Source organism: Pollicipes pollicipes, unplaced genomic scaffold, assembly GCF_011947565.3.
Source record: "Pollicipes pollicipes isolate AB1234 unplaced genomic scaffold, Ppol_2.1 Scaffold_4881;HRSCAF=5763_pilon_pilon_pilon, whole genome shotgun sequence".
Classification (NCBI taxonomy): Eukaryota; Metazoa; Arthropoda; class Thecostraca; order Pollicipedomorpha; family Pollicipedidae; genus Pollicipes; species Pollicipes pollicipes.
Window position 1 is genome coordinate 21634359 of NW_023596576.1, and position 25863 is coordinate 21660221.

Sequence of the window (25863 nt, forward strand, 5' to 3'; positions counted from 1 at the left end):
GATGGCGTGCAATGACGAAACGTAAGTACACAAGTAACAACTGGGATTTGCTAATGTTCTTTGGGCGACGCCTTTAATGCTATTCTAAATGCTCTCCTGTTATCGGTAATGCTATTCTGGGTGATTGCGTCAGATGTTTCAGTCGCTGAGGCACCGACGCCTCTCGATTCGACACGTGAGCTGAACGGTTACATACGCGCGTGATTACCGAGCGCCACGGTTCGAGGATGAGGCGATGGTACGTGGGGGAGAAGGCCATGTATGGTGCGTTGTTGCTTTAATTGTTTCCGATTGCCTTGCGTGGACGGTGTGGTGGTCTAAGATCACAAAATAAGCATATGTTGTTGCGTGTGCCCGAAATCACCACAAAAGGTAGGCTGAGCCAATGCACTGCGGTAATTTTGCCACTGTTCTTTTTTGCCACAAAGGACCGCGAAAATATGCACAGGCAGACAGTGCTACAACACGGTCACTCGGCGCCAAGCCGTCTTTGGCCAGTTACTAGCTGGCCATTCGACGACAGTCGGACAAGACGCACTCTCTGGGAGCCGCACCCAGTGACTCGGCATACAGAGTCCAGCAACTTGCGCGCGGACCGCGGCGGCGGCAATCGCGGCCACTCTCCTGCGCCGCAGCCGCCTCCCAAAACACGAACCTGTGACGTAACCGCACTCCTGATGATGGCTCATCGTGGCTTCCTAGTACGAACTTTCTCCGTTACTAGAGAACAGAGCCGCGCCAAAGTAGACGGTCACAAATAACGAGGAGAGCTTAACAAGGCGCGGCGGCATTTGGGCTGCGCGGAATGTGTGCAGTCATCTTGATCCCACGACCGAAACGTTTACCTGGAACTATTACGTAATGCAGGACGGCGAAACCGCTAAAAACTGCTGAACAAAGGCTACGTACACGGGAACAGGCGATTGAGGGCTGCTTCCTTACCGGTGATCTCATGCGTGCTCCAATTCCACGAACGTTGCCAGGCTGCATGCAAGCCCAAATGGGGCCTCATAAATGGTACTCAGAACGGCGGGGTTCCGGATTACGGAAGCCAGCAGGAGCCGGAGCTGGCCAGACGCGTCCAAACCACGCGGCCGCACCCGGCCGGCGTAAACCCAGCTCAGATCACCAAACGCCGGCTGGAGAAATGTGCGTTTAAGCGGCAAAACCACACTGAAATGCGGCGCGACCTGAAATGCGGCTGCCACAGGCCGTGCCTGCCAGCTCGGGTGCAAAGTGGCGACACGCTGGCGAACCGTGCTCCATCTTCGGCTGTCGTCTTTGACTCGCCGGCGGCGTGGTCGCTGCTAGGAGCGGGCCACGTATCCGGGCGCGGGCACAAGCCAGACGACGGAGATCGGCGGCAAACTTCAGACGGGCCACCGGTTATCACTCCAGCACACATAGCCGGCATGCCAAGACTCTGACATAGCCTTGCACGGGCGTAACCATGAACATATCAGTGACGTAACCATGCCTTGAAGGTTACTGGTGTCCAGGGCTGTTTCGGTCCTATCTGACATGGTCAAAACACAACTTAGTCCCCCATCTGCCCAGGGGTTCGTCCAGACCCCATCGTCTCCAGCGATGGTCGCGGTCATTCACCAGGGGGCAGTAAATACAGCCGTTTAGCGTGTTTCGGGCCAAAAGCGAGACTTTATCGGCCCTCAAAATGTGAGCATTTAACACAAGCCGTGCAGCTATCACGATTTACGACCGGGGAAATGGCGGGCTCCCCAGCACAGAGCAGACCACAGTTTTGATATAAGTGGTTCCTTCCTTGATCAGAGAAATTCTGTCAACGTTTGCAAACACCGGATTCATTTTATAGTTTTTAAAACCATGGGATCAGTCGATGGTACAAAAAAGTCATAAATGCGCGTAACGTGTATGCCAATAATGACTGTGCCATGCGGCATTAATGACGCGGTGTGAACATAATTATGGCGTACATCTGGCGCACGGTCAACGTTTTCCGATACATTGTGGCGTGGAATAATATCCATGCTGCTCCGGGAAGGAAAAGGAGTAAAAAGATGATCCACGGATCCGGCAAGATGATGCAACGCCTCACATCAATAATGAAACCAGAGAGTAGCTGGAAGCCCACGCATGGAAGCTGACTGGCCGGTTGTCTTCCTCTCGCAATGACGGCACACCTTGTAGACCCAGCTCTGACAGGGACCGGGCGGCTACTTTCCCGCATCTCGGGGCAAAATTGAAGGCAAATATGTCGATGAAACGTAATTTCGTATCTTCTGAAATTCTGAACAAATTTTTGATTGTGTTATATATCGAGCTGAGGTCGAGGTGAGATTAGGTTATATATGATTTTACTTTTAATTTACATACTATTTACCCATGAATCCTTTCGTTGCTTCAGTGCGTTTGGAACCAAATTGTTTGATAGCAATTCGGTGTTGTTTGGTGTAGCCAGAGGGCCCCATAAAACGCATTCTCGAACCTCCTAAAATCGTAATGACAAAAACAGCCTACTAATCGCGTTTGCATTCCTTCCCCTTTATCACTCAGAACCGATGTGCGCCATAGTTATGTTATGCATTGGTCCACTTAGTTACCAGAGAAGTTGTTTCGTGATATCTGCATGACCTATGGCGGCATCGCTCTCGCGATCGACTGTTCTGCATTCGCCACAGCTGGTGTGAACAAAAAGAAAACACTCGTGAATATTTCAGAAACCGAATCGCCAAAGATTACCTGTGTGTAGCTGTAGGAAGAACACATAGCGAAGCACGAAACCGGGGGCGCGAGAATAATGCCTATCTTCGGGGGGGGGGGTGGCGAACTCCTAAATGCCAAAATGGCCCCTAAGATGAGATAGTGGGCCCTCTACAAGCCGGAATGGACCCTTTTAGTAAACAAGGGGTCCTCTACGGGTCAAGATGTGTTCCATAGGATCAGAGTGGGTCTTCTGTAGAACAAAACAGGCCCTCCGCAGGGGACCCAACGATGGGCCTCTATAAGTTAGAATGGGCCCACTACGGGTCAAAATGGGCCCTCTTTAGGTCAGAATGGGCATAGGATGAGCTTTTTACAGGCCAGAATCGACTGTGTGCAGGCCTGAATAAGCCCCTCTACAGGCCAGCATGGGCCCTCCATAGTTGATGATATGCCCTCTCCATGTCAGAATCAGTCCTCTACAGGCCTGAGTGAGTCCCTCTACATGTCATAACAGGCCCTCTGGAGGCCAAAATGGACCCTCCACAGCCAATAATTGCTCCTAGATAGGCCAGTATGGGCACTCTATAGTTAGGAACGGACCCTCTAGAGGGCCGCTGTGCATGCCAAAATAGACCCTCTATAGTCAGTAATGGGCCTTGCACAGGTCAGAATAGGTCCTTAACAGACCAGAATGGGCACTCGAGTCAAAAATAAGCGTCTACAGGTCAGAATGGGCCCCTACAGGCCGGAGTGGGCCCTCCACAGTCAATAATGGGCCTTCTTCAGGTCACAATTGACCCTCTACAGACTCAGAAGTGCCCTCGTTCAGTCAGAATGCATCCTAAATATGCAGAATGAGCCCTCGACAGGTCGAAATGGACTTTAACATGCTTACACATGATTCCTTTACAGTTCAGAATCGGCTCTTATCATACCAGATCAGCACTCCACAGGCCCTCCAAGTTGGGGGCGCCGCTCCCCCAGCATTAAAGGTAGGAGGGGGGGGGGGGGCGAGCTGTTCCACTGCCCCCGGTCCCCGCGTCCTGGCACAGAACTGTTCAAAAATATAAACGGACATGTGTGAAATTAGACAAAGGTTGCGACGCACGCTGACACCCGAATTAACCGCATAACAGCCATATCGCTACGACAAGTTACATAATCTATTTGCAGCCCCCGATAGAATCACGATATGACGTTTTGTCCATGACGCCGAGAAGGAATGCTGTGCGAGGGAGTGCTGGGGCATCCCCCGCTCTGCAAAAGCTTACTAGGATGAGAGGATGGCGGATCTTTACATCGGCCGCTTGCAACCTCCAGCCGATGGTCTGCGTCGTAGACGAGAGATTGTATATCAACAGCAAAACCGACTTTGTCTTCGAATTCTCAACTAAACGGTAAGGAACGATGCTGAAAATGTGTTGTGGGGGATGGGTCTTGCCTGGATTGAGTAAATTGACGTTTGGTGTATGCATGCCAGACTGTCCAAATCTGTATGGGGCTCTGCAACGCCGTATGCTTGTAATCCGCGTCCGCAAGCGTAATCTGGGAGCAACAGCAGTAGTGCAGCGTGGGCAATAGCGTGTACCCAGTGCCCGTGTTCTCCGCTGTCCAAGAGAAAGACGCACGGGTCGTAATCCAGCGGCGTAGGAGATGAGTTCCGGTGCGAGCGCATTGTTTCATCCGACTGGCGTCATAGGGTCACTTGGGAATTGGCAGGAGATCGAACCGGCCCGCGGCGACCATGCGGTGCTCTCTCCACAGTTCTGTCTCGCAAGAGGCCCGGAAGTAAAACCATCGAGCGTCGGATATCGAATAACAGGCCTACCTGGAGTGATGGGTTCAAGGCGCACAAGTTCCGCTCAGCAAGCGCTCGGAACGCAAAACCAATCTTGTGAAGCGTTGTAGATGCATCCGTTTTTTAAATGTGGAGGGGGGGGGGAATGGGGCAGCGGGCGAACACCCTGGCTGGCGAAGAAGCAGTGGGATTACGGGGGGCAATCGGACAAAATGAAGAGTCGGGATGCAAAAGAAGGCAGTCTGCTGAGCCAAATGATCAAGATAACATTTTCACGTGCAAATATGCGAGAAAGGCATTAAAAGTTACGTAAAATGGACTACATGAATTCTATCGATCTACATTTATTTATCGCACATCTATTATATTGGTATTGTACGGCACCTCACTATTCTCTGTTAATCTTTATGGCTTGATGTAGTTCTTCCTACATTCCTGCAGTCAGAGTTTTTCCCGTTGGCTTATTCATTTTGTAGTAAAAAATAAAACTAACGGAGATGCATGTCAAGGGCAATTATTCACTTTGAATAAATCGGCACACAACACCACTTGATAGCATGTTACTAAACGCCAGAAGCAAGGATAAACTTGGGTAACTTAATAAACAGTGACCTATGATGACATCGGATCACCAGGTGGTGATAAGGTAGCTACAACGTTGAGCAGAAAAGTTTCAGGGGATGTTCTACATTTGAAGATATTGATGTAAGCATCAGATGTGATAAAGTAAGCTCTTTTACAACTATCGGTACACGTTAAGTGGAAAAGGCTGCTCTAAGCAGCACAATATCTTTGCTTAGTAAATATGCCCATCGATACGAAATTGTTTGATCGCGTCATCGCACCTTGCACGACATTAATACTGAGAGCCAGTTGACTGCCGTTATATATAGAAATTGTACTCACGAATGTCAAATATGAACGACTCGACCATCGCTTTTTCTTGGCTTTGTCTGCCGCATGGTTCAACAAAATGTCAGAAATTGAATGACGTGATTAGGGCGTCATGGATGATGGATGGCCTTGAAATACTATTGCCGAAATAGTTTGCACATCTTCGCGGGCACGTAACTAAAAAAACTAGAAGGGTGTAGGCCTTAAGAAGAGCAGGCTGCGAAAAGCAGAGAATGATTTTAAGAATGGCTAGTTGAGTTCAAAACTCTATGCAGATGGAACACTTCCTTTTACGAGAAGGACTGCGCGAGTTACACAATATAACTTATTAGCGAATACCATATGTAACCACGGTTTGGTCCGACATGACCAAGCCATGACCTAACTAGGTCATTGACCTGACATGACTGACTCCAAAATGTTACCAGTTCTATTGGCGCCCACGAACAGTGTCAGGACTAGAGCGCGTACCATTCCGAAACCCAGCCGAACGAGCCCCCTGACACGCCATCAACGGACCAGGCTAGCGCCGGACGGGCCAGAAAAGGTCACACGTCCATTGCAAACAAGCGAGCTCGGAGAAGCGGACTTCTTGACACTTGTGAGTGCAAGAACGCCTGCCAAAGAATCCATCCACTTCCGCACCGTTGCGGGGGGGGGGGCAGTGGCACCATAACCCCGATCATGCAGCGCGGGGGTGCAGGCCGCGCGCCGCATCGCCCGCTCCTCCACTGTGCGGTAGCGTGCGCCAGCTGCCCACTTCCAGCCCGGCGCCGTCCTCAGCCCGGAGGGGCTCGGGAGCGCACGGCCTCCCATTGTGTTTAAAAAAAAAAATGTTGCATGGCGTTTACTGCTGCCGACATCCCGGCGGTATTTACAGCGGGTAGCACGCGAGAAACAAACGAGAAAAACAATGCCGTGAGAAGCGGCATCACACGACACAAAAGGACTGGCTCTGGGATAGACTGGTATTATGCACATGCTACAGGTCGCACAGCTCGCGAGGTGGCGGCTACAGCGGCGACGGTGCCACTGGTTCGAGGTATGTGCTTCTCACTGAGCCCACAGCAGTGACTTCGGCAGGTGACTGAAAAGACGAACACACGTGGCGATCGAGGCTCTGAGTCTGCCGGGCCACGCTGCATGCCCCACGCCATCACAACAGTCTCGCACCGACGCCAGCTCGACCATGCTACACAACAGACTCGCACCGACGTCAGCTCGACCACGCCATCACAACAGTCTTGCACCGACGCCAGCTCAACCACTACACAACAGCCTCGCACCGACGCCAGCTCGACCACGCTACACAACAGCCTCGCACCGACGCCAGCTCGACCACGCTACACAACAGCCTCGCACCGACGCCAGCTCGACCACGCCATCACAACAGCCTCGCATTGACGCCAGCTCAACCACACCACAAAACAGCCTCGCACCGACGCCAGCTCGACCACACCACACAACAGCCTCGCACCGACGCCAGCTCGACCACATCACAAAACAGCCTCGCACCGACGCCAGCTCGACCACACCACACAACAGCCTCGCACCGACGCCAGCTCGACCACGCCGCAGAGCTCATCGCTCGTGTTGGGTGTGGTAATGACCATCAGGCACGTGTCGGGATCGCAAAATCTGACTTCGGGATCCGGAATCACATAATTTTATGACACCCGTCACCCATCATTGGATCTGAATTGAACATCATCGTTGTGCAAACGTCTGACGGCCGCCCGAGTGCGACCGAGCCCGTGGCTGGCGTTCAGGCAGGAGTCGCCGCTCTCTGTGACGGGCGCCGGCGCGCGCGTCGGCGCCGGGCAGCCCACAGCTGCCGGTGACGAGCCCCGCCGACATCCGTTGGAGGAAGAGAACTGACCGATCTGGGTCAAAAGAGCTAAAACAAAGATGACTATCCTGCAGCAACCAAAGCTCCACATCAACAGAACAGCTCTGTCGTCACCAAGACAAGCCAGGGGATCTTAGGCGCACGCGGTCACTGCGGCAGTCAGCCATCCAGGTTAGAGTAATCACATTATATCGCCATCCACATGAATGCCGCAAAACACCCTCACCGCGGGAAACAAGGCCCAACCGTTGGCGGCGGAAACTAGGGGAAGAACGGCCACTGGCTGGCGGCCCCAAATCACAGCTCATCACACAGGCTCCACCTAGGTAACCATCACCACGCGCCCACTGCCGCAGCCGCCTGCCGGACGCCCGTGCCCGGCAGCAGCCTGAACCGTCGGGCGGCCGCCACCGGGCCTCGCCCGGGCCGGCGTCCCTAAGGCGAGCGTCGGCCGGTGGCGCCGGCGTCCGCGGCTCCTGCTGCTCCCCGACACCACCATCCAGCGTCCGGCGAAAAGCGCCGGCCTGGCACTACTGAGCGGCGGGACGGCCGCCGCTCTCAGGTACTAACGCCCTCCGCCACAGCCTCGCGAACACAGCCGGCGGCCGGCGCTGCAGCGTCGGCCGGCTCAGCTGCAGGCCGGGCTGGCCTCGCGGGGGGGAGCGCGCGCCGCCGGCCGCGCCGCCGCCGCCAGACGGCGTGGCCCCGCTTCACCAGCTCCTTGGCGATGTCCACGTCCTGGGGCACCAGGTCAGGGTCTGAGCAGTCTGCGCCAGCCGCGGCGGCCAGCAGTGCCGGGGACAGAGGTCCCGGTCGACCATGGCGGTACGGCCAGGCGGTCAGTCCGGACAACGCCAAGGGGTGTTACCCCGCCAGCTGGGCTGTGCTGCTGCTGAGGGGACCTAAGCTGGAACGGCATTCTCCGCGCCATCCGGAACACCACACAAGACCACCTCGGTTCGGATCGGGAACACAGTGCAAGACCACACACCGATGCACGGCTGGCCCATTGCACTGGCTTGTAAGGCTGCCCTTCTCCGTCCTGTGACCATGCCTTTTCAGAGCTAAGACAGAAGCTCCAAGGTGTCAAGCACCGTCGAATGACCAAACTGACACCGGGGAGAGCGCGCGACAGAAAGAACCAAGAGCCCGTACCATTGGCGAGTTGGTGTCGACAAGCTCCACCACAGGCACCTTGTGGCTGCCGGCCTGCTGGTACCGCAGCACCTTGGCCATGATCGACTTCCACTGGGCCGCGTACGACAGCTCCTCGAAACAGTCGCCGGCCGCGTCCGTCCAAGCGCAGTCCCTGCAGGGTCAACCGACACGGCAATCAGGCACGGCGGAACGCATCTCAACACGGGCCTACACCCAGCGCCAATCAGTGCGCGGCCACGACACTTTCCAGGCAGCATCACGGGCGTCCAAAGGCATGCCTATTGGTATTCATTGGTGCTGCTATACCCAACAGCACCAACGCGGTGTCCTCGTTTTTGTCAGGGAAGGTCATACGTACCCACGAGCAAGTCTGGCTCCAGGGTCAGTCCTAGCACAGAAACGAAGGCGTGGCATGAGGCGTTGGACACCGGCCCGGACCGGACGCCGGACAAAGACGGCCACACGGGACCGTCAGACTCAGCATCCACTCTCAGCACAGACAGCCTCGGCCGCACGGGACCGTCAGACTCGGCATCCACTCAACACAGACAGCCTCGGCCGCACGGGACCGTCAGACTCGGCATCCACCTCAACACAGACAGCCTCGGCCGCACGGGACCGTCAGACTCGGCATCCACCCTCAACACAGACAGCCTCGGCCGCACGGGACCGTCAGACTCGGCATCCACTCTCAACACAGACAGCCTCGGCCACACGGGACCGTCAGACTCGGCATCCACTCTCAACGCACACAGCCTCGGCCGCACGGGACCATCAGACTCGGCATCCACCCTCAACACAGACAGCCTCGGCCGCACGGGACCGTCAGGCTCGGCATCCACCATCAACACAGACAGCCTCGGCCGCACGGGACCGTCAGACTCGGCATCCACCCTCAACACAGACAGCCTCGGCCGCACGGGACCATCAGACTCGGCATCCACTCTCAACACACACAGCCTCGGCCGCACGGGACCGTCAGACTCGGCATCCACCCTCAACACAGACAGCCTCGGCCGCAAGGGACCGTCAGACTCGGCATCCCACCAACACAGACCGCCTCGGCCGCACGGGACCGTCAGACTCGGCATCCACCCTCAACACACACAGCCTCGGCCGCACGGGACCGTCAGACTCGGCATCCACCATCAACACAGACAGCCTCGGCCGCACGGGACCGTCAGACTCGGCATCCACCATCAACACAGACAGCCTCGGCCGCACGGGACCGTCAGACTCGGCATCCACCATCAACACAGACAGCCTCGGCCGCACGGGACCGTCAGACTCGGCATCCACCCTCAACACAGACAGCCTCGACGGCACGGGACCGTCAGACTCGGCATCCACCCTCAACACAGACAGCCTCGACCGCACGGGACCGTCAGACTCGGCATCCACCCTCAACACAGACAGCCTCGGCCGCACGGGACCGTCAGACTCGGCATCCACTCTCAACACAGACAGCCTCGGCCGCACGGGACCGCCAGACTCGGCATCCACTCTCAACACAGACCGCCTCGGCCGCACGGGACCGTCAGACTCGGCATCCACCCTCAACACAACAGCCTCGGCCGCACGGGACCGTCAGACTCGGCATCCACCATCAACACAGACAGCCTCGGCCGCACGGGACCGTCAGACTCGGCATCCACCCTCAACACAGACAGCCTCGGCCGCACGGGACCGTCAGACTCGGCATCCACCCTCAACACAGACAGCCTCGGCCGCACGCCGGCGACGGTCCCCGCACCAGACGATGACGCCGCACCGGCCCCAACCACCGAGCCGAGGCATCTATGATCCTGTGTTAGTCACTTTCGGTGGCCGGCTCTTCACCAGCTGATGCGGTACATATGTATCGGTTCGCGAGGGCTGCGTGGGTTGACTTTGTCAATAAAGCTGGCGGATGCTGCGTAAACGAAGCCGGACAGAAAAAAAAACTGGCAAGTCCTCTGACCTGCAGAAGTCCTTTGGCCTCGCAAATGCCCAGTGCAATATTCATAACACGATTCTACCTAAGGGGCTCTCATGTAACGAGCACAACTATGTCAAGCACACGGAAACAAAGACATGGAAGGAAAGCTCAATAGAGGAATAAACGTGCGAATGTGCCCTCCGCTGGAAAACAAAAAGGAGCAAAAAACTAAGGAACAAACATACAAGAACGGCTGCCAAATAGCTTCCATCCATCACACCCGCACCCGACAGCTTAAGCAGCAGCACCGTGTTCACCACTGCCAGCAGACGGCTCCCACCGACCGACTCACGAGGGCTTCACGCCGGCGAGGAAGCACTCGACGGCCTGGTGGCTGAGGCCGAGAAAGTCGGTTCGCAGCTCGGCAGCGTCGCGTCGCTTCACCGTGTCCGTGTCGCCGAAGTCGACGTAGTAGACGGTGAGGGCGGCGTCGGCGGGGTCGGCCTCACTTTCAGCCACCTCGGCCACCTCGGCCCGGTACCACGACTTGTCGTACGGGAACGGCGCCGCGATCACATCCCCTACCGACACCTGCCGGGGTACGCGGGTCGGGACTGAGGATCTCGAAGAACCTGGACGACTGAGGCCCTCCTGCGGGTCGGGAGTGAAGACCCCGCAGCCAACCGCCAGAGTCAGGGCAGCGGACGCTCCGGGCAGTGGCCAGGGTACAGGGGTCGATGACGGCTTCCACAGACACTTTCCCGGGTAGAGATCGTCCCCAACGACACCAACGAAGACCCTACTCACAACTGCCGAGGCAAAGATCATGATGTCACCACTGACCCAACCAAATATCAACGCAAAACGCAGTGAGCTCTTTATAACACAACTATGCCACATATAACCCCTCTCATACAAAACGACTTCCACAACTCGCGATGTACAAGGTAAGTTATAGCACGCGCATTCTATAAAACGTTATGGATAATACTGCTCGTGAGTATTTTAAACTAATTTACACGCCCCGGCGCCGATCTGGCTGCTGGTCACAGAGACCTGGATACAAACATGGCCGGACTGATACTGGGATTCACAGCACTGCGAAACCGACCCTTGCCGGCACGTTCACCCGCCCGCACGACTGCCGGCATGCCGTCGCGCCCGAGCTGAGCGTACCTTCTTCAGCTTGTACATCTCCCGGTTACTCTCCTCTGAGTAGAGCGCCGTCATCCGCTCCACCAGCTTGTCGAGCTCGATCGCGCGTGGCGACTTCACCTGGTCGGCACGAGGCCGTTGTGTCAAAAACATAGGTGGTGAAACGGGACAGCGTGCAACGTGCAGGCTAGTGAGCAAGCTGTCAACAGACCGGCCGTGCTGACCGTTTTGCAACACTTGCCAGACACGTGGAAGTCATGGGTGCCTTTGCATTCATCCAAGCATCAAAACAATGACTTGAACGTACCAGCTGACTAGTGCCCGCGACTGCATATGTCGTGACGTGTCAGGTTAGCTGACGGGCAGAGGGGAGGGCGGGGAGGGGTGCGGACGGGCCGGCGCTGCTCACCTGCACCCAGAAGTGGCCGGGGGTGTCGACAGCCGACACGTACACCTCGAGGTAGCCATCGGACCCGGTGGCCACCAGACTCTCGCGCGTGGGCACCGGCTCGGCGCCATCCTGTCGGCGCCGTCAGGCGACGTCAGGGGAGGCGACCCGCTCCGGAGCCGCTCCTGAGGCGCGCCAGCCCCGGCCAGCGACGGCTAACGGAAGCCAGACCAGCGCGGCCACGCCCGCCAGATCGGGCGCGCCGCTGTACGGACTCTGACCATGAGATGTCCCGTCTGAGTCACGCCGTCCATCGTGTCAGTCCATTTCCGAAACATGGTGTTTGTTAGAAAGGTCTAGAGCGGATGTATGCACTCTGAATTCGGAGTTTCATAAGCCTGTCAAGACTCGGCCTTTGGCGTGGCGAACGGACACGTCAGAGGCCACATCACGCATCCAAATGTGGACAGGGTCGGCAACGGAAACACCGGCCACGCCAGGCTGCAGGCACGACGTCATCGCAGTTGGTTTGGGTTGGTTTGGTTGGAACTGGATCCTTTTCAGCCACCATTGACCATCCCAGAGCTATGGAATAGAGAGGTGAGTGGTGCAGCAATAGCGAGGCCACCGTAACAGACCAGCTAACGAGTCTTACCCGAGCCCGGGCGCCTCTTCGGGGTTTGTGTGGCCAATGGGACTGGGCTGGGCTAGGGCGGCACCTGACCCTGATCACGGATTAAGGCCGCGGCTAGGTCAGGGAGGCACCTGACCCTGATCAGGGCTTAAGGCCGCGGCTAGGTCAGGGAGGCACCTGACCCTGATCAGGGCTTACGGTCGCGGCTAGGCCAGGAAGGCACCTGACCCTGATCAGGGCTTACGGCCGCGACTAGGCCAGGAAGGCACCTGACCCTGATCAGGGCTTAAGACCGCGGCTAGGTCAGGGAGGCACTTGACCCTGATCAGGACTTACGGTCGCGGCTAAGCCAGGGAGGCACCTGACCCTGATCGGGCTTACGGTCGCGGCTGGCAAGGGAGGCACCTGACCCTGACGAGGGTTTACGGCCGCGGCTAGGCCAGGAAGGCGCCTGACCCTGATCGGGGCTCATGGTCGCGGCTAGGCCAGGAAGGCGCCTGACCCTGATCGGGGCTTATGGCCGCGGCTAGGCCAGGGAGGCACCTGACCCTGATCGGGGCTTACGGTCGCGGCTGGCCCCGAAGACACGCCCCGTGGCGAAGATTCAGGATGAAGCGACGAGTGAGGATGGAGAGCAGATGTATGGCAGTTGTTTTAGGCTCAGTTGGGATCAGAGCCTCTCCGGCCACCACTGGCAATATCAGGGCTTAGGGATGAGGGAGGGAGGGGGGGGGGGAGGTAAGTGGTGAGACAACACTACGGTAATCGTAGGAGACGTCCGATAACGGGCCTTACCACGCACATAAAGCCCTGTTCGGGATTGTGCGGGAACTCGGGCGGAGGCCCTGCCCTCCCCCCCCCCCCCCACGCCAGGAATCGGTGAATACAGAAGAAAGGACGACATCGCAGTTGGTTTGGTTTGGATTGATTTGGTTTGAATCAGAACACTCAGACAGTAATAACCATTTCATAACCATGGGATGAAGAAAAGCGGACAATGGTGGGGAAAACTGCATGCGCATGGGGGTCCATCCACCGACATTTAGCCCGCACGAGGAGCGCTATACGGGGTACGTGCTCGGCGCTCGGACGGAGCTTCCACCAGGGGCTTACTCGTAGCTGATGCATGTAGCTTGCCCCTGACAAACGGGCGTCGCCAGGAGGCCGTATACGGCGAGAAGTAAGAAAAAAGGACGCGTGACTGCAGGTGGAAAATCCCTGGCCGGAGTGGGCCGGCACCTACCTACTAACGGCATTGCTGGAGTCCCACCTGCCCTTTGGTGGCGTCCGTGAGCTTATTCTTGTGCCGCGGCGCACGATTGGAGGCGGATAGGTCAATCCTGCGGCGCATAGCTTCCTCCTCCTCCACCTTCTCCTGCAGCATTTGTTTGGCAGTGGCCAGCTGGTCCTCGGTGCCTTTGATGGTGACCGCTCGCATGCCATCTGGTGATTGAAACACGTACTTTTAGTCACGGTTAGACTCGGACAGCAAAAGACCAGGAACTGGAACCATGTAAGCTGTCAGTGATGGACCTAGTGAAAGAGCAATAATCAGTGGACACGGTGAGGACGGAAAGGCTTTGTCCTTTGATTATGTTTTTAAAAAGGAGATTTATGTGATCCATACAGCTTGGACAGACCCCATTATGGACGCAATGTCTCAGTGACAACAATGCGTACAATGGTGACGGTTGGAGAAGCTCTCGAAACTGACATTCTGGGCAAAGCTAACAAGTGGACGAAATAGTCGTATGCGGCACTGATAATATGTGCTGCTATTTCGATCGGACAGGAACACGGTGCCATTTTACTGCAAAATGTTGTGCGTAACCCGAAAATTACGTTATCTGAGATGCTCCACCTGTGAAAAACCAAGTGCGCTTATGAGCCAGGAAACCTTTCGACAATGACGCTGCCCACAAAGCTGTGTGCAGTTTGTAGACTTGATGGGTTACGTCTTAGCAATAAAAACTGAATTTAGCCTCAGTCTTGTCTACAGGCATGTTCACGACCATCACGACCGCGTCGACGCCTCGCGTACTTCTGAGGTCATATGATCGCATTAAGCAATGCATTTGGCCCCCAGCGCAGGCTTCATTTTAGGTGGATGCTGGTGATGTTCATTGAGTAATTGCAGCAGCAAAAAATTATGTCTATCACCTTCTGACGTACTGCATCAGTATCAGGGTTGACATTTAGGCCGGCTCAAACTTGTGACGTCAATTGTCATTTGAATTTCTCCTCAGCCGAGGTGTTCTACTGAAAGTCACGCGCTAAATTGCGCATGGTGCCGGAATGAAAGGGGGTACTCCACGTTTGTACGGGGTTTTGAACCGAAATAATCACCGCTAGGATCATTCGGTGCGGTTCACAGCCCTGCCCCTCTTAGGATTTGAACCCATCCGGTTTCTAAGGTACGCGCATGTGAATATGTGCACTTTTTCGGGGTCGTTATTTCAAGGTCACCCAGGCATCCCATCCGTCACAGTAACGTCACTGAAATCTTCCCAATTCAACAAACGTGCGGCGATCAAGGCCAAAACAAATCTAATTTTCGAGGCGCTCATCTCTGGCTTCGTGAGCAGGATTTCCCGATATGCGGCCCTCAGCTGACTCTCAATAAATGGTGTGCAAGGTACGATGACGAAATCAAGCAATGACGTATTGAGGAGCATATTTACTCAACAGAAATTGCATTGTCGAGCGCATTTACTAAACAGGGAAACGGCGTCTTTTTCACTTAAACGTGTACCAGTAGTTATGAGTGAGCTTATTTCATTTCTGGTCCTTCAATATCTCCAAATGTGAAACATTCCCTTTAAAAGAGCCTTCGTCCTGGTGGTGCGCTGGTCGATGTGTGTGGTATGCGATTACCGTTGTGTTGTGATTATGCGCATGCCTCCTCAGCCTTTTGTTGGTTAATAGCTCCAATTTGTTCAGAGGTCCGCCAAATTGAACTGATCCTGGGTCACGACTGCGAAGGATGCTGTAGATATCACGTGCCCGGCTGTGATAGCAGACTCGATAGGCCTGACCGAAACAGACCGGATTCGGCGGTGTCCTGCCGTGACAGACACGTGGCATCAGAACCCTTATGGGGACTTGCTTTCTGCACTCCGTTTATAGCTTGTCACCAAGTTAAAAGCCTCAAAACCATACGGCGGCAAAAATAACGGAAAAGACGTCACTGCTTTTGTCAACGGGAACCCTGACCTTCACCATGCGTGTTGTACTCAAACTGGCAAATTTTGCGGGTGCGTTTCTAATGCCTTGTCCTGCCCAATAGCGGTTTAATATTTGTAGAAGTCACCCGAAATAAACGAGTGGATGAGTCACACACAAACTATACGGAGATGTTCTTCTGTCATATTTCATCTGCTCAGTCGTTCACTTGTGCGTTGAGTTTGATGTCACCAAAATATGCTTCAGAAAGTTCTAAATGTTCTGGATATGGTTTATCGTGCGCCAAGTATCAAACCAAGTTGCGGATGCTAAGAATAGCCGTCGATTTGGAGCAGTGATATGTCCAGTTTTTCACGGCCCATGTCCACGCCAGACCATTTTTATCCGCTGCTTTCTGCAAAGCATTTTGCATTGGTTTTAGGGTTGACTAAAGAATCGACTGACGATTTTAAAATGTTTCGTGAATAGTTCTGCTATTACATGTAGCTTTGGACAGCAAGCGGTCATATGGATTGCCATTTGCACCCAAGCACGCATGTGGATAGGGCGGGGTAATAATCCCATGCCGGGGAACCAGAGGTACGGGGTTCGATTCCCCGCGGTGCCTGCCTTTCCCGCCACGGTGAGAGGATATAGGCGACGCCATACAGCCTCAGCAACTGAGTGCGTCGTAAAGCCCTAATAACAACGACAACAATCCCATAATATTCAAAATGGCATTGGGACACTGGACTCTACGAACACCCGTGCCTACAATTTTGTCACCAGCGGCCTGGTCTGCCCTTGCTGTCCCTATGACGCCTGACATTAGGTCGTGTTGCTACTGCGACCGTGCGAGTCTTCAATTGCTATGATATTGCCTTACTTCGAATGTCATTGAAGTCTTATTTACGAATGACAGTTGTGTTGGCACAACTGACTATTCACTTTCAGCACCCACAATGGACGTGACATTTGACAACGCATCATTGTTTGCTTCCAGAGCTCTTTTCGCTATCTCCAACCCAAATGGTAGGGGTATCCGGTTGCTCAATGTGGTATAAAATATGCATCCAACCGACTGATCCGAATTATGACTGGTGGGGTGAACTGATGAAGGGAGGGTCATGAGGTAGAGCCAGAGACTATTTCAAGGTCACCCAAGCATCAATGACGCCATAATAACGACATTCAACTTCCGCCATTCCATTAGCCATGCTGCGCGCAAGGCTACAAGGCGCGCAAGAATACAATTGTTGAGTCGTTCATATCTGAGGTACGGGAGCACGATTTCCAGATAAACCGGCTGTCAATCGACTCTCAATCAATGTGCAAAGTGCGACGACACAATCAAATAGTGACGTATTGGGAGTTTATGTACTAGAGAAATTGTGCTGTCGTTGAAATGCACCATACTAACACTGACAACGCTTAGCGTGCATTGGATTTTGTTATTTTCCGCTTCCATTTTGTTCCACTGGCGTCCTGCACGTCCTCAGTACTTGAGATTCAGCCAATTTTGTCAACAACGGTTTCTAACAGCCGATTTCAGCGGACAAAAACCGGCTGGCAGAAACTGCTTCGGCCGGCTGCTGCCAAACACGATCGGAGCCCCATCCACCCCATCTCAATCAACACGCGTTCGGCAGAGTCCCACGTGGTGGTACCTCGTCTTCACCGGCACTGACACAGCGTCGCGCAGTGGAGCGGGCGCCCAGCCCGCTGCCGCCTAAACACGACCCGTCCCGGCACCTCGCCCCGGCCCCGGGCAGCCGTCACCTGTCGACGTCTTGAAGTCCTTGTCGACGATGATCTTGGCGCCGGACACGGCGCACATCTCACGGATCGTGTCGCCGTTCCGTCCGATGATGCGACCGCAGGCGCGCTGAGGACCGGCGACACCAGCGTCAGCCACGGACTGCCGGCCAGCGTCCGTCTGGACCGCCAGCCGGCATCAGCCACGGACTCCGGCCGGCGACAGGCACGGACTGCCAGCCAGCGTCAGCCACGGACCGTCAGCCAGCGTCAGCCACGGACCGCCGACCAGCGACAGCCACGGACTGCCAGCCAGCGTCAGCCACGGACCGCCGACCAGCGACAGTCACGGACTGCCAGCCAGCGTCAGCCACGGACCGCCGACCAGCGACAGCCACGGACTGCCAGCCAGCGTCAGCCACGGACCGCGGCCCATCGTCAGCCACGACCGCCGGCCAACGTCAGCCCACGGACGGCCGGCCAGCGTCAGCCACGGAACCGCCGGCCAACTCAGCCACGGGCCGCTGGCCAGCGTCAGCCACGAACCGCTGACCAGCGTCAGCCACGGACGCTGACCAGCGTCAGCCACGGACCGCAGGACAACGCAAACGACGACGAAACGACTAAAGGCAGGGCGTACGGTAATGGAGTACAGGCACAGCTGACGAACACACGCGCCAGCTGTGCCTGTCCTGCCAGGTCCATGCCAGGGTCAGCCGTGAGTCACACAAAGGGCACCAACATAGCCAGGTACAATGTCTCCACGCCTGTACACGCGATGGTGCAAGTGCGGTTAGGGCACATCGTTATGGTCTCCACGCCAGTGACACAGTACTGGGAACTAGCGCAGCAAATCACCTGGAACTTGGGTGGTGAGCATTTCGCAGGGGAAGGGTACGGTAATAACTTTGAACCCTTCGTTGATGGCAAATTCATGTCATGCTTCGCATCCTAATGTAGGTGCAAATATCTCGTTCCGTCTGTTTTTACAGCCGTTGATGCTTAGCTCCGATTGCATTACATTAAACGCCAGTGAGTAAGTCAGTCCCCATTCTGAAGGTCTGCCGAAATTGGCGGTAGCAGTATGATTCCACTGACTGCAATACACTGAGTCGCTGGCCACAATACAATCGCTGGCCATGGGCAGACGGTGCTGGATCATGGTCTGACTGGACCAACTCAGGGCAGCACTGGTCGCGGCTGGGGCAAGGGGGGAACACAGGGCTGGACACAGCAGTAGCCGTTTTTCAGATCGGGTGAGCCCATTGCAAACCGTGTTTTGGTATGTGCTGCAAATTATTAACGGCCTTGTTTATATTGAGGAAGCCCCTTGCTGTGACAATTTATAAAATGCATTGCATTAAACCCAAACGGTAGCCCACCTGCAAGAACGGATGACATTTGTCTGCTTGTGTGGCGGGCATTGCTGGTAGCGGCGTGGGTCTTGTGCCGCGCGGCTAAGCTTCATTTGGCCTGCGTTCTCACCTCCGGGACGCTGACGGTGATGGTGAGGATGCTGGCTGTTCGCTGATGGCCTGCGTTCTCACCTCCGGACGCTGACGTGATGGTGAGGATGTGGGCTGTTCGCCGATGGCCTGCGTTCTCACCTGCGGGACGCTGACAGTGATGGCGAGGATGTTGGGCTGTTCGCTGATGGCCTGCGTTCTCACCTGCGGGACGCTGACGGTGATGGTGAGGATGTTGGGCTGCTCGCTGATGGCCCGCTGGATCAGACGCTCGGCCTCCTGGGGCACACTCAGCCTTGCCACGGATCACGCATATCCGCTCATCCGACGGCCCGGCTGAAACCAGCCGGGGGTTACCGCCACATTACAACCGCTGCTGACCGCTCCAGAGGCGGGGCGCCGCCACATCACACCGCTGCCGCCCGCTCCAGAGGGGAAGGGGGGGGGGGGCCGCCACATCACACCTCTGTCACCCGTTCCAGAGGCGGGGCACCGCCACATCACGCTCCAGAGGCGGGGCGTCGCCACATTACACATCTGCCGCCCGCTCCAGAGGCGGGGCATCGCCGAGATAATCAAAAAGTGTGTTATATCCAGAATTGCTGTCACTGTGGACAAGAAAATAAAGTTGAAAGGTCCAATTCACCCGAAGAGGACGACGTGACCTGCGGCACCCATCCTCGCACAACTTACAGAAGTATGTTATGCAGCACAGTTCGGATGCCCACAATCAGCTGGCGCCAGTTATTGCCGCGTCTCTCGGAACTGATACAGACATTTTTGCCGCAACTTTGGGACAATGCGTTGCCCTGGTGTAAAACGGGGACAATGCATTGCCCTGGTGTAAAACGGCACTTTCTGACGTGTATCGGGGGATTCGCTGCACGCCAGCATCACCCGCTGCTGTGAGTATCACCAGTAGCCGCAACACTCCACCAATCATCCAGAGAAGCTACTTCTACACCATGTGCCAAAGCAATACAAATCTGTCACTGCGTACCAGGATTTTTGAAGTTAATTCTGGTATTGGTCATCTCTTGTATGTCCTTAATGTTTGATCCTTCGCGGCCAATGACAAAAGCCAACTGCGTTTCGGGGTATTTTTCATTTCGATAAGCGTATGTCGTGAGGTGGACGTTTCACTGAAGTTCTCCAGGTCGTCGTCGTCTTCGTTCTGCAAACAACCGAAATACAACAATCATGTTAAAGCCTTTCCCATTTTTCACTTTTGTCAATTATGTATTGTGCATACATGCATCCTGTGAGGAAGGAGGCTATAAGGGAGACATTTACTTCAAACAGTTTTCCCTCACTCCCTTTCACATATCAATTTAACCTGGTCATCATTACCATTTTCCCTTGGTCTTGCCTGTCAAGGGGTGCCACAGTGGTAGTGGTTAATGTGCTAGTGTTAACCACTGTACATCTGGGAAACTGGCATATCAGGTTGGGTTCCCTGTGGTGCCCATGCTTCCTGCAAGGGTGAGAGGCAGGCAATGCCATATAGCTTCAGCAGCTGTGTGCATCATAAAGCCCCAATGACACACACACAGTATTGCCTGTCAATTATCCTGGTTACTACTAACACACATGAGAGTGGTATAAAGCACAACAAAACAAACATAGCAAGAAACAGAACGCAGCAATGGAAGGTATCAGAACAATACACAAAATCACATTCAAGAAACAGTATACCAATCATTTTTAAAAACTGTACACCACAAATATCCTTCCACAAATATCCTATCTATCCTGTAAGACACCAGCAGTCAAGCGAGCTCATTTTCCCCATCAGTGTACAAATGAGTGTTAACATTGATGCATGAACTCACCTTTTTGTACAGCAAATAAAGAGCAATGCCTGTGAAGGCACCCAGACCCAATGCAAGTAACACTTTTTTGCTGTTGATGCCCATTGCAATCAATATCTGAGAACAGAACCAAAAATAAGCACACCACATCTAGGCATCTATCTAATACACATGTGTCAATGCCATGGCATACACTGAGGCAACACATTATCAATAGTGATTCCAGTCAGTCAGTACCAGCCTTTTTCAGCATGGGACAAGCAAGGTAACAACATACATATGCAGTATATGTGGTACAGTTCTTGGCCAAAACACATGTGAATGGGGTTTGTGACCTCTGGGAGCTCATATGAGCATTCTATTTGGGCATTAGGGTATCCTCCCATCACAAAGTTAGCAGGCAATAATGCTATGAAGCTTGACAATGAGGTACAACCACTGCCTGAAACCACCCAAGGCCATGCCATCCTTGGTGCTGCCCTAGTCAGGCCTGGTACCAGGTACCTCACACAAAGTCACAGCAAGTGACCCAGTGCAGCCTGCCTAGTATGGTAGGTGCACGCCCGGCAACCCCCCGCTCCTGGGACCCACAACATGTCAGTCACAGGGTATCTGTGGAGTGTGTGAGCTGCGAACCATGATAACTGATGGAAGATAAATCATGGAGTTTTGATGAATGATGAAACAAAACAATGGTGCTGGTTAACCAGCACCAAATGGTATGTTGAAGCGGAACATTAATTATGTTCAATATAACTCCGAACTAAAAGAGCAGCATTGGCAACCCATGCACACATATCAGGCTCCACAACCCTCATTTACATTGCCCACAGGCTCCATTCATGGCTTGTAGATTGGTGTCTGATTAGCTTGGGCCTATTGCTCGGTATATAGATGTTGCATGATTCCATTCTAAGTGGTGCCAAGGAAGTGCTCTTAAAAACATCATCCATCCTTATAAGATATATGGCAACATAATGTCAAACGACAATCCATAGCCACGGCAATACCAAACGCAAAAGCGTCGATCGAATGCCCAAGACAAAACTTTTACTTCGCACACCTTCCAGGCCGTTCTATAACCCCCCTCTCACCCGGAATTATTTGCCTTCAAAGCCGAATACCCAACGCACAGTTCGCGACTCTACCCGGCATTCATCGATGCCAAACGCGCATCCCGACGCAGGTACGCTGTTTTTCGTAACATATGCGTGCTACCAGATTTTCTCAATAGGTAAAAAAGGTACCTGTTTCTTTTTTTGTATTTATATCTATTGTGCAGCGACAGCCGTCGCGTGACGTCTCGACCCGAATGACTTTGTGGTCACGTGACGTGACATAGGGTGAACACTGGGCCGCGATTGGTGCAGACAAACGTACCGGCGACAGACCGGACGCGGCAATGGCATAAATTATTCACAGGCCGGTGTGCCGGTTTTCTGCTTGATCCCGCTCTCGCGTGATCTATTCCGGCCAGTGAGTTCCTTTCCAGCTGGGCGGAGGGGGAGGGGCCCGAGACCCGTACCTTTGCAAAGAAAGTGGGGCCAGATCTTTGGAGATACCCGATTTTGTATGCATTGTAGACAGACCATGGTTCATCTGGTCCCTTTTATTATAGTCGCTCTCCTGGACGAACTCAACCCCCTGCCACACCCGGCCGTCCCCTCCTCCAGTCTGCAGCCATTCTAGCCCGCACAAGCGACCTCGGCCAGGTCACGTGGTCAATGCCCGTAGGCATGGGCCCCATTCGATCTGTCGTCATCACGACTGTCCTCTGGAACGCATGACGTCATGCGTGCTGACAGAGCGCTCGTTGTGTGGGCTGGCGAGGAAGTTTTTTTATTTCTATTTTTTCTTCTCTTGCCTTTTACTTCAGACCGCACACCAACTCTGGCTTACCGCTGACTATGACACACCACATACGAAGAGGTGTTTGGAAGCGTGGCCTCTGCCCCGGAATTACCGTCACGAGTGTCGATTTGTATTCTTTTGTGACGACCCTGCCCCCCCCCCCCCCCTCCAGTGCTGAGTTGGGCCCCCAATGTTGGCTTGGCCGCCCTAAGTAGTTTTGGCTGGAATGCTAAATAAAATGTGGGTAAAAGATGATCGTAACACAAGGGCCATCTTCTTTAACCTTTCTGCCTAGAGGCGTCCTCGTACCACTCTCATAACAAAAAGCCATGGTTGCGCTCACCACAAGATGCAAATCGTAACAGCTAGCGGACAAACGATGTTATGGCCTTCACATACCTAGTGCCATGAGACACGCCATGGTTTGTGAGGTTAAAGTGAAAAGCTCTGGAATATGGAGATGACCTAAGTCCATGGTTAACTTCGTCCCCATACCCCACGGCCACAATACGTGCCACCTCCCACGACCCGCCGTAGAAAGTCGCTATCGTCGCCCTAAGGTGGCCTCCAAACGTCTAGACATTAAGGGGGCCACGTACCGATCAAAAAAAGACGCGAGCGTCCAGTGCCTGCTCCCTGGATCCAATTCTGCAGGATTTCTATACTGCTTAAATTAAATACTTTTATAAATTACACAGAGATGAAGGACATATATTACGTTTAATCAAAATAGAGTGGGCTAAACCGGTGCAAAAAAATGGGGAGCTAGAATATGACGCTTTCGATTCGGCCCCCCCCCCATAATTTACAAAAATTGACACTCCTGAAAAACCGTCATCTATCCCATCCATATGTCACTCTTCTTCATCCGACCTCCTTCCCATTTCCAACTCATTTCAATTTCGTCCCTCTCATTTTGACGGTTCGCTTATAAGGCTTTTAATTTACGGGGTAACGCAGACCCACACCACATTAATCACTGTCACTCATCTTTTCGGGGCAACTCTTGACATTTCATTTCTATCCTTATCTATCTCACGTCGCATTTCCCTCCAAAATTAGACGCAAATGCCCTCACCCCACACAACGTACCGGCAACGGAAGAACTACCAAATCAAACTCCCGCTTCAGTCAGAGTGATTTTTAATCTGGTAGCACTATCTTTTCATGCTGAAAAAGCTGACAAAAAAATAATCGTCAGCGGGTGCGTCATCGTCATCGTCAGCCTGTGCATGACGTCACGGGGCCACATGATTTCGAGGTCACTTGACGCGACCTTAATGCGATTATTGGGCCGTGATTGATGCTGACAATCGTGCTGGACGACAGGCCGAACGCGGCCATAAACACAGCGGGCGCCGCCGCTTAACCGCTGACTGGGCCGGCTGAAAGTCGCCCTGGGACCCATTACTAATAGCCTACCGCATGTTTTGTGAATGAGTATACCCATTGCTTCTCGCTCAGCCCACGTTCTTGAGGATAGCGATGCATTGAGTAATCCATTGCTGGTGAGCTCCGATTTCGCTGAAAACGCGTCTGAAGATCAATTTAGGTATGACAACACCAAATCTGACGTCAATCTTTTAATACCACGTGACCTTCAAAGGTCAAATTAAAGATCGAACGATGGGGAAGGTTATGTCACCGACAAGTTGGGGCTGATTCCCGATTTTTCAGAATCAGAATGCTCACCAGCGCATGAGTTAGCGTCCATGAAAATAACCTTACTGTGGAAACTAAAAAGGCGAATGTGGAAAATAAGCAGTCGAATGTGGAAAATTAGAAGCCCGGCACACGCTCGGCACACCTCATCAGTCAGGTCGCCGGACCGGCCCGTCCCGAAAACCGGCGCTCAAGGTCTACACCCGGCCCGCCATCGGAGTGCCGCCGGACCGGCCCGTCCCGGGGCCGACGCTCAAGACCAACGACTGCCCATCCGGGAGGGGGGGGGGGGGAAGCCCGCCAGGGGGGAGGATGGAATCGCGTTCGATGCTGCGCAACCCACACAACCTGCAGCTCGACACGGCCACCGTGTCGCCACTGCCGGATGTCACAGCGTCCCCTGCAGCTCGACACAGCCAACGCGTACGGATGGCGTTCCACCGCACCGGATGGAACAGCGTCCGAGCCACGCGACCGCGGGCGCAAAAGCGGGGCCTCGCCATGGAACGACAACCTAGCATGGGAGCTGCGTCACTCACGCCTGGCGAACAATTACCCGTCAGCGTCGGGCCGACGGATCTTACCCGACCATTACCGACCACTTCTCGGCGGCATAGAAGGCTTAGTTATAGGATTCGAGTCACTCCGTCCCCAGGACTGGCGAGGGCCCGGGCTGCCTACGCCGCTGTGACCGTATTGTCCACCACACTCTCCAAGCACGTGAAGAGATATGCCTTTCATGCCGGACTACCCGGGATGAAATGTGACTGTTGATGGACAATGGGTCCTTGTAGTTTTCTAGTGCAGTGCCACTGCATAGGTGTTGTTTATATCCCTGAGTGTTGTGAGTGCTACGTCTCGCTCTTCTTGGCCGGCACGGCACGCTACCATTCGCTTTGGCAGTCTTCGACAGATGAAAATGCATGATTAGTCGTGTACCAACGCTTTAACCAAAAAACATGTTGGGTGTCGAACCACTCAGAGCGTATGACTAAGTGACGTAGTAGGAGGCTTGACGGATAACGAAGCGGTACAGGAAGCAATCCCATTATGACATCTCAAGGTCAAATACAGGGCAAATGACCAAAACATATCACCATATCACCATTTGGTGAAACACCACATCACCAACAAGTCCTCGACCGGTTTCGGATTTTCAAGCATCAAATTCACATCAAGCCATGAAATAGTGTCTTCAGCAAGTCCTGATCTTTCAAGGTCCCCCGCAAAAAAAAATGGTGGAGAACTTCAAATCGCTGATATTACCGGCCGACTTAGATTCTTGAACTTCAAAATTGTCTACGGTCCATAAATTAGCGTCCGTTAAGAAGTCTGGTCCGTCAAGGCTACCGTTCAAGGTATAATTTCAGCTCTGATGATGGGGCACTCCAAATCACCCAAAATACCGCCAATATCGGATTTTTAAGCATCAGAATGCAGAACATTCACCAGCGCATGACCTGGCGTCCGTAAAGAAACTCTTACCTTTGAAGGTTGCCCTTCAAGTTCAAATTCAGGCACAAATCGCATCAAAATAGGTTTACAGCAATTTGAACCTGAAATTGAAAAGTTGAGGTTAGACTTAAATGAAATGGGAACCACCATTGAATCAGTACCCGCTTGTTCACCCCAAAGTTATAAGGTTTCAACCGGTTGTGGTGCACGATCATCCTCCGCCGT

General features: G+C 54.0%; 1 protein-coding gene and 1 long non-coding RNA gene across 2 annotated transcripts; both read right to left on the bottom strand.

Annotated features, from left to right (window-relative positions):
• Positions 1–7545: 7545 nt before the first annotated feature.
• Positions 7546–19537, bottom strand: LOC119100109 (tudor and KH domain-containing protein-like). Its single transcript, XM_037223222.1, has 10 exons — positions 19529–19537; positions 19064–19138; positions 17418–17523; positions 13747–13919; positions 11864–11974; positions 11476–11574; positions 10652–10890; positions 8379–8532; positions 7901–7961; positions 7546–7583 (listed from the first exon to the last, which is right to left on the bottom strand). The coding sequence occupies exons 1-10, from the start codon at positions 19535–19537 to the stop codon at positions 7546–7548; spliced, it is 1065 nt and encodes a 354-aa protein (XP_037079117.1).
• A 423-nt stretch (positions 19538–19960) lies between these two features.
• On the bottom strand, positions 19961–21819 carry LOC119101046 (uncharacterized). The gene is made up of 3 exons (XR_005094497.1): positions 21765–21819; positions 20692–20787; positions 19961–20033 (listed from the first exon to the last, which is right to left on the bottom strand). It is a non-coding gene; the product is annotated as an uncharacterized LOC119101046 (long non-coding RNA).
• Between the last annotated feature and the right edge of the window lie 4044 nt (positions 21820–25863).

Excerpts from the sequence above, each read along its gene's own strand:
- LOC119100109 (XM_037223222.1), bottom strand. Across the intron at positions 11,975-13,746 it reads CGGACGCCACCAAAGGGCAG|GATGGCGCCGAGCCGGTGCC; the intron begins GTGGGACTCCAG and ends CGGCGCCGACAG. Across the intron at positions 10,891-11,475 it reads AGATGTACAAGCTGAAGAAG|GTGTCGGTAGGGGATGTGAT; the intron begins GTACGCTCAGCT and ends GTACCCCGGCAG.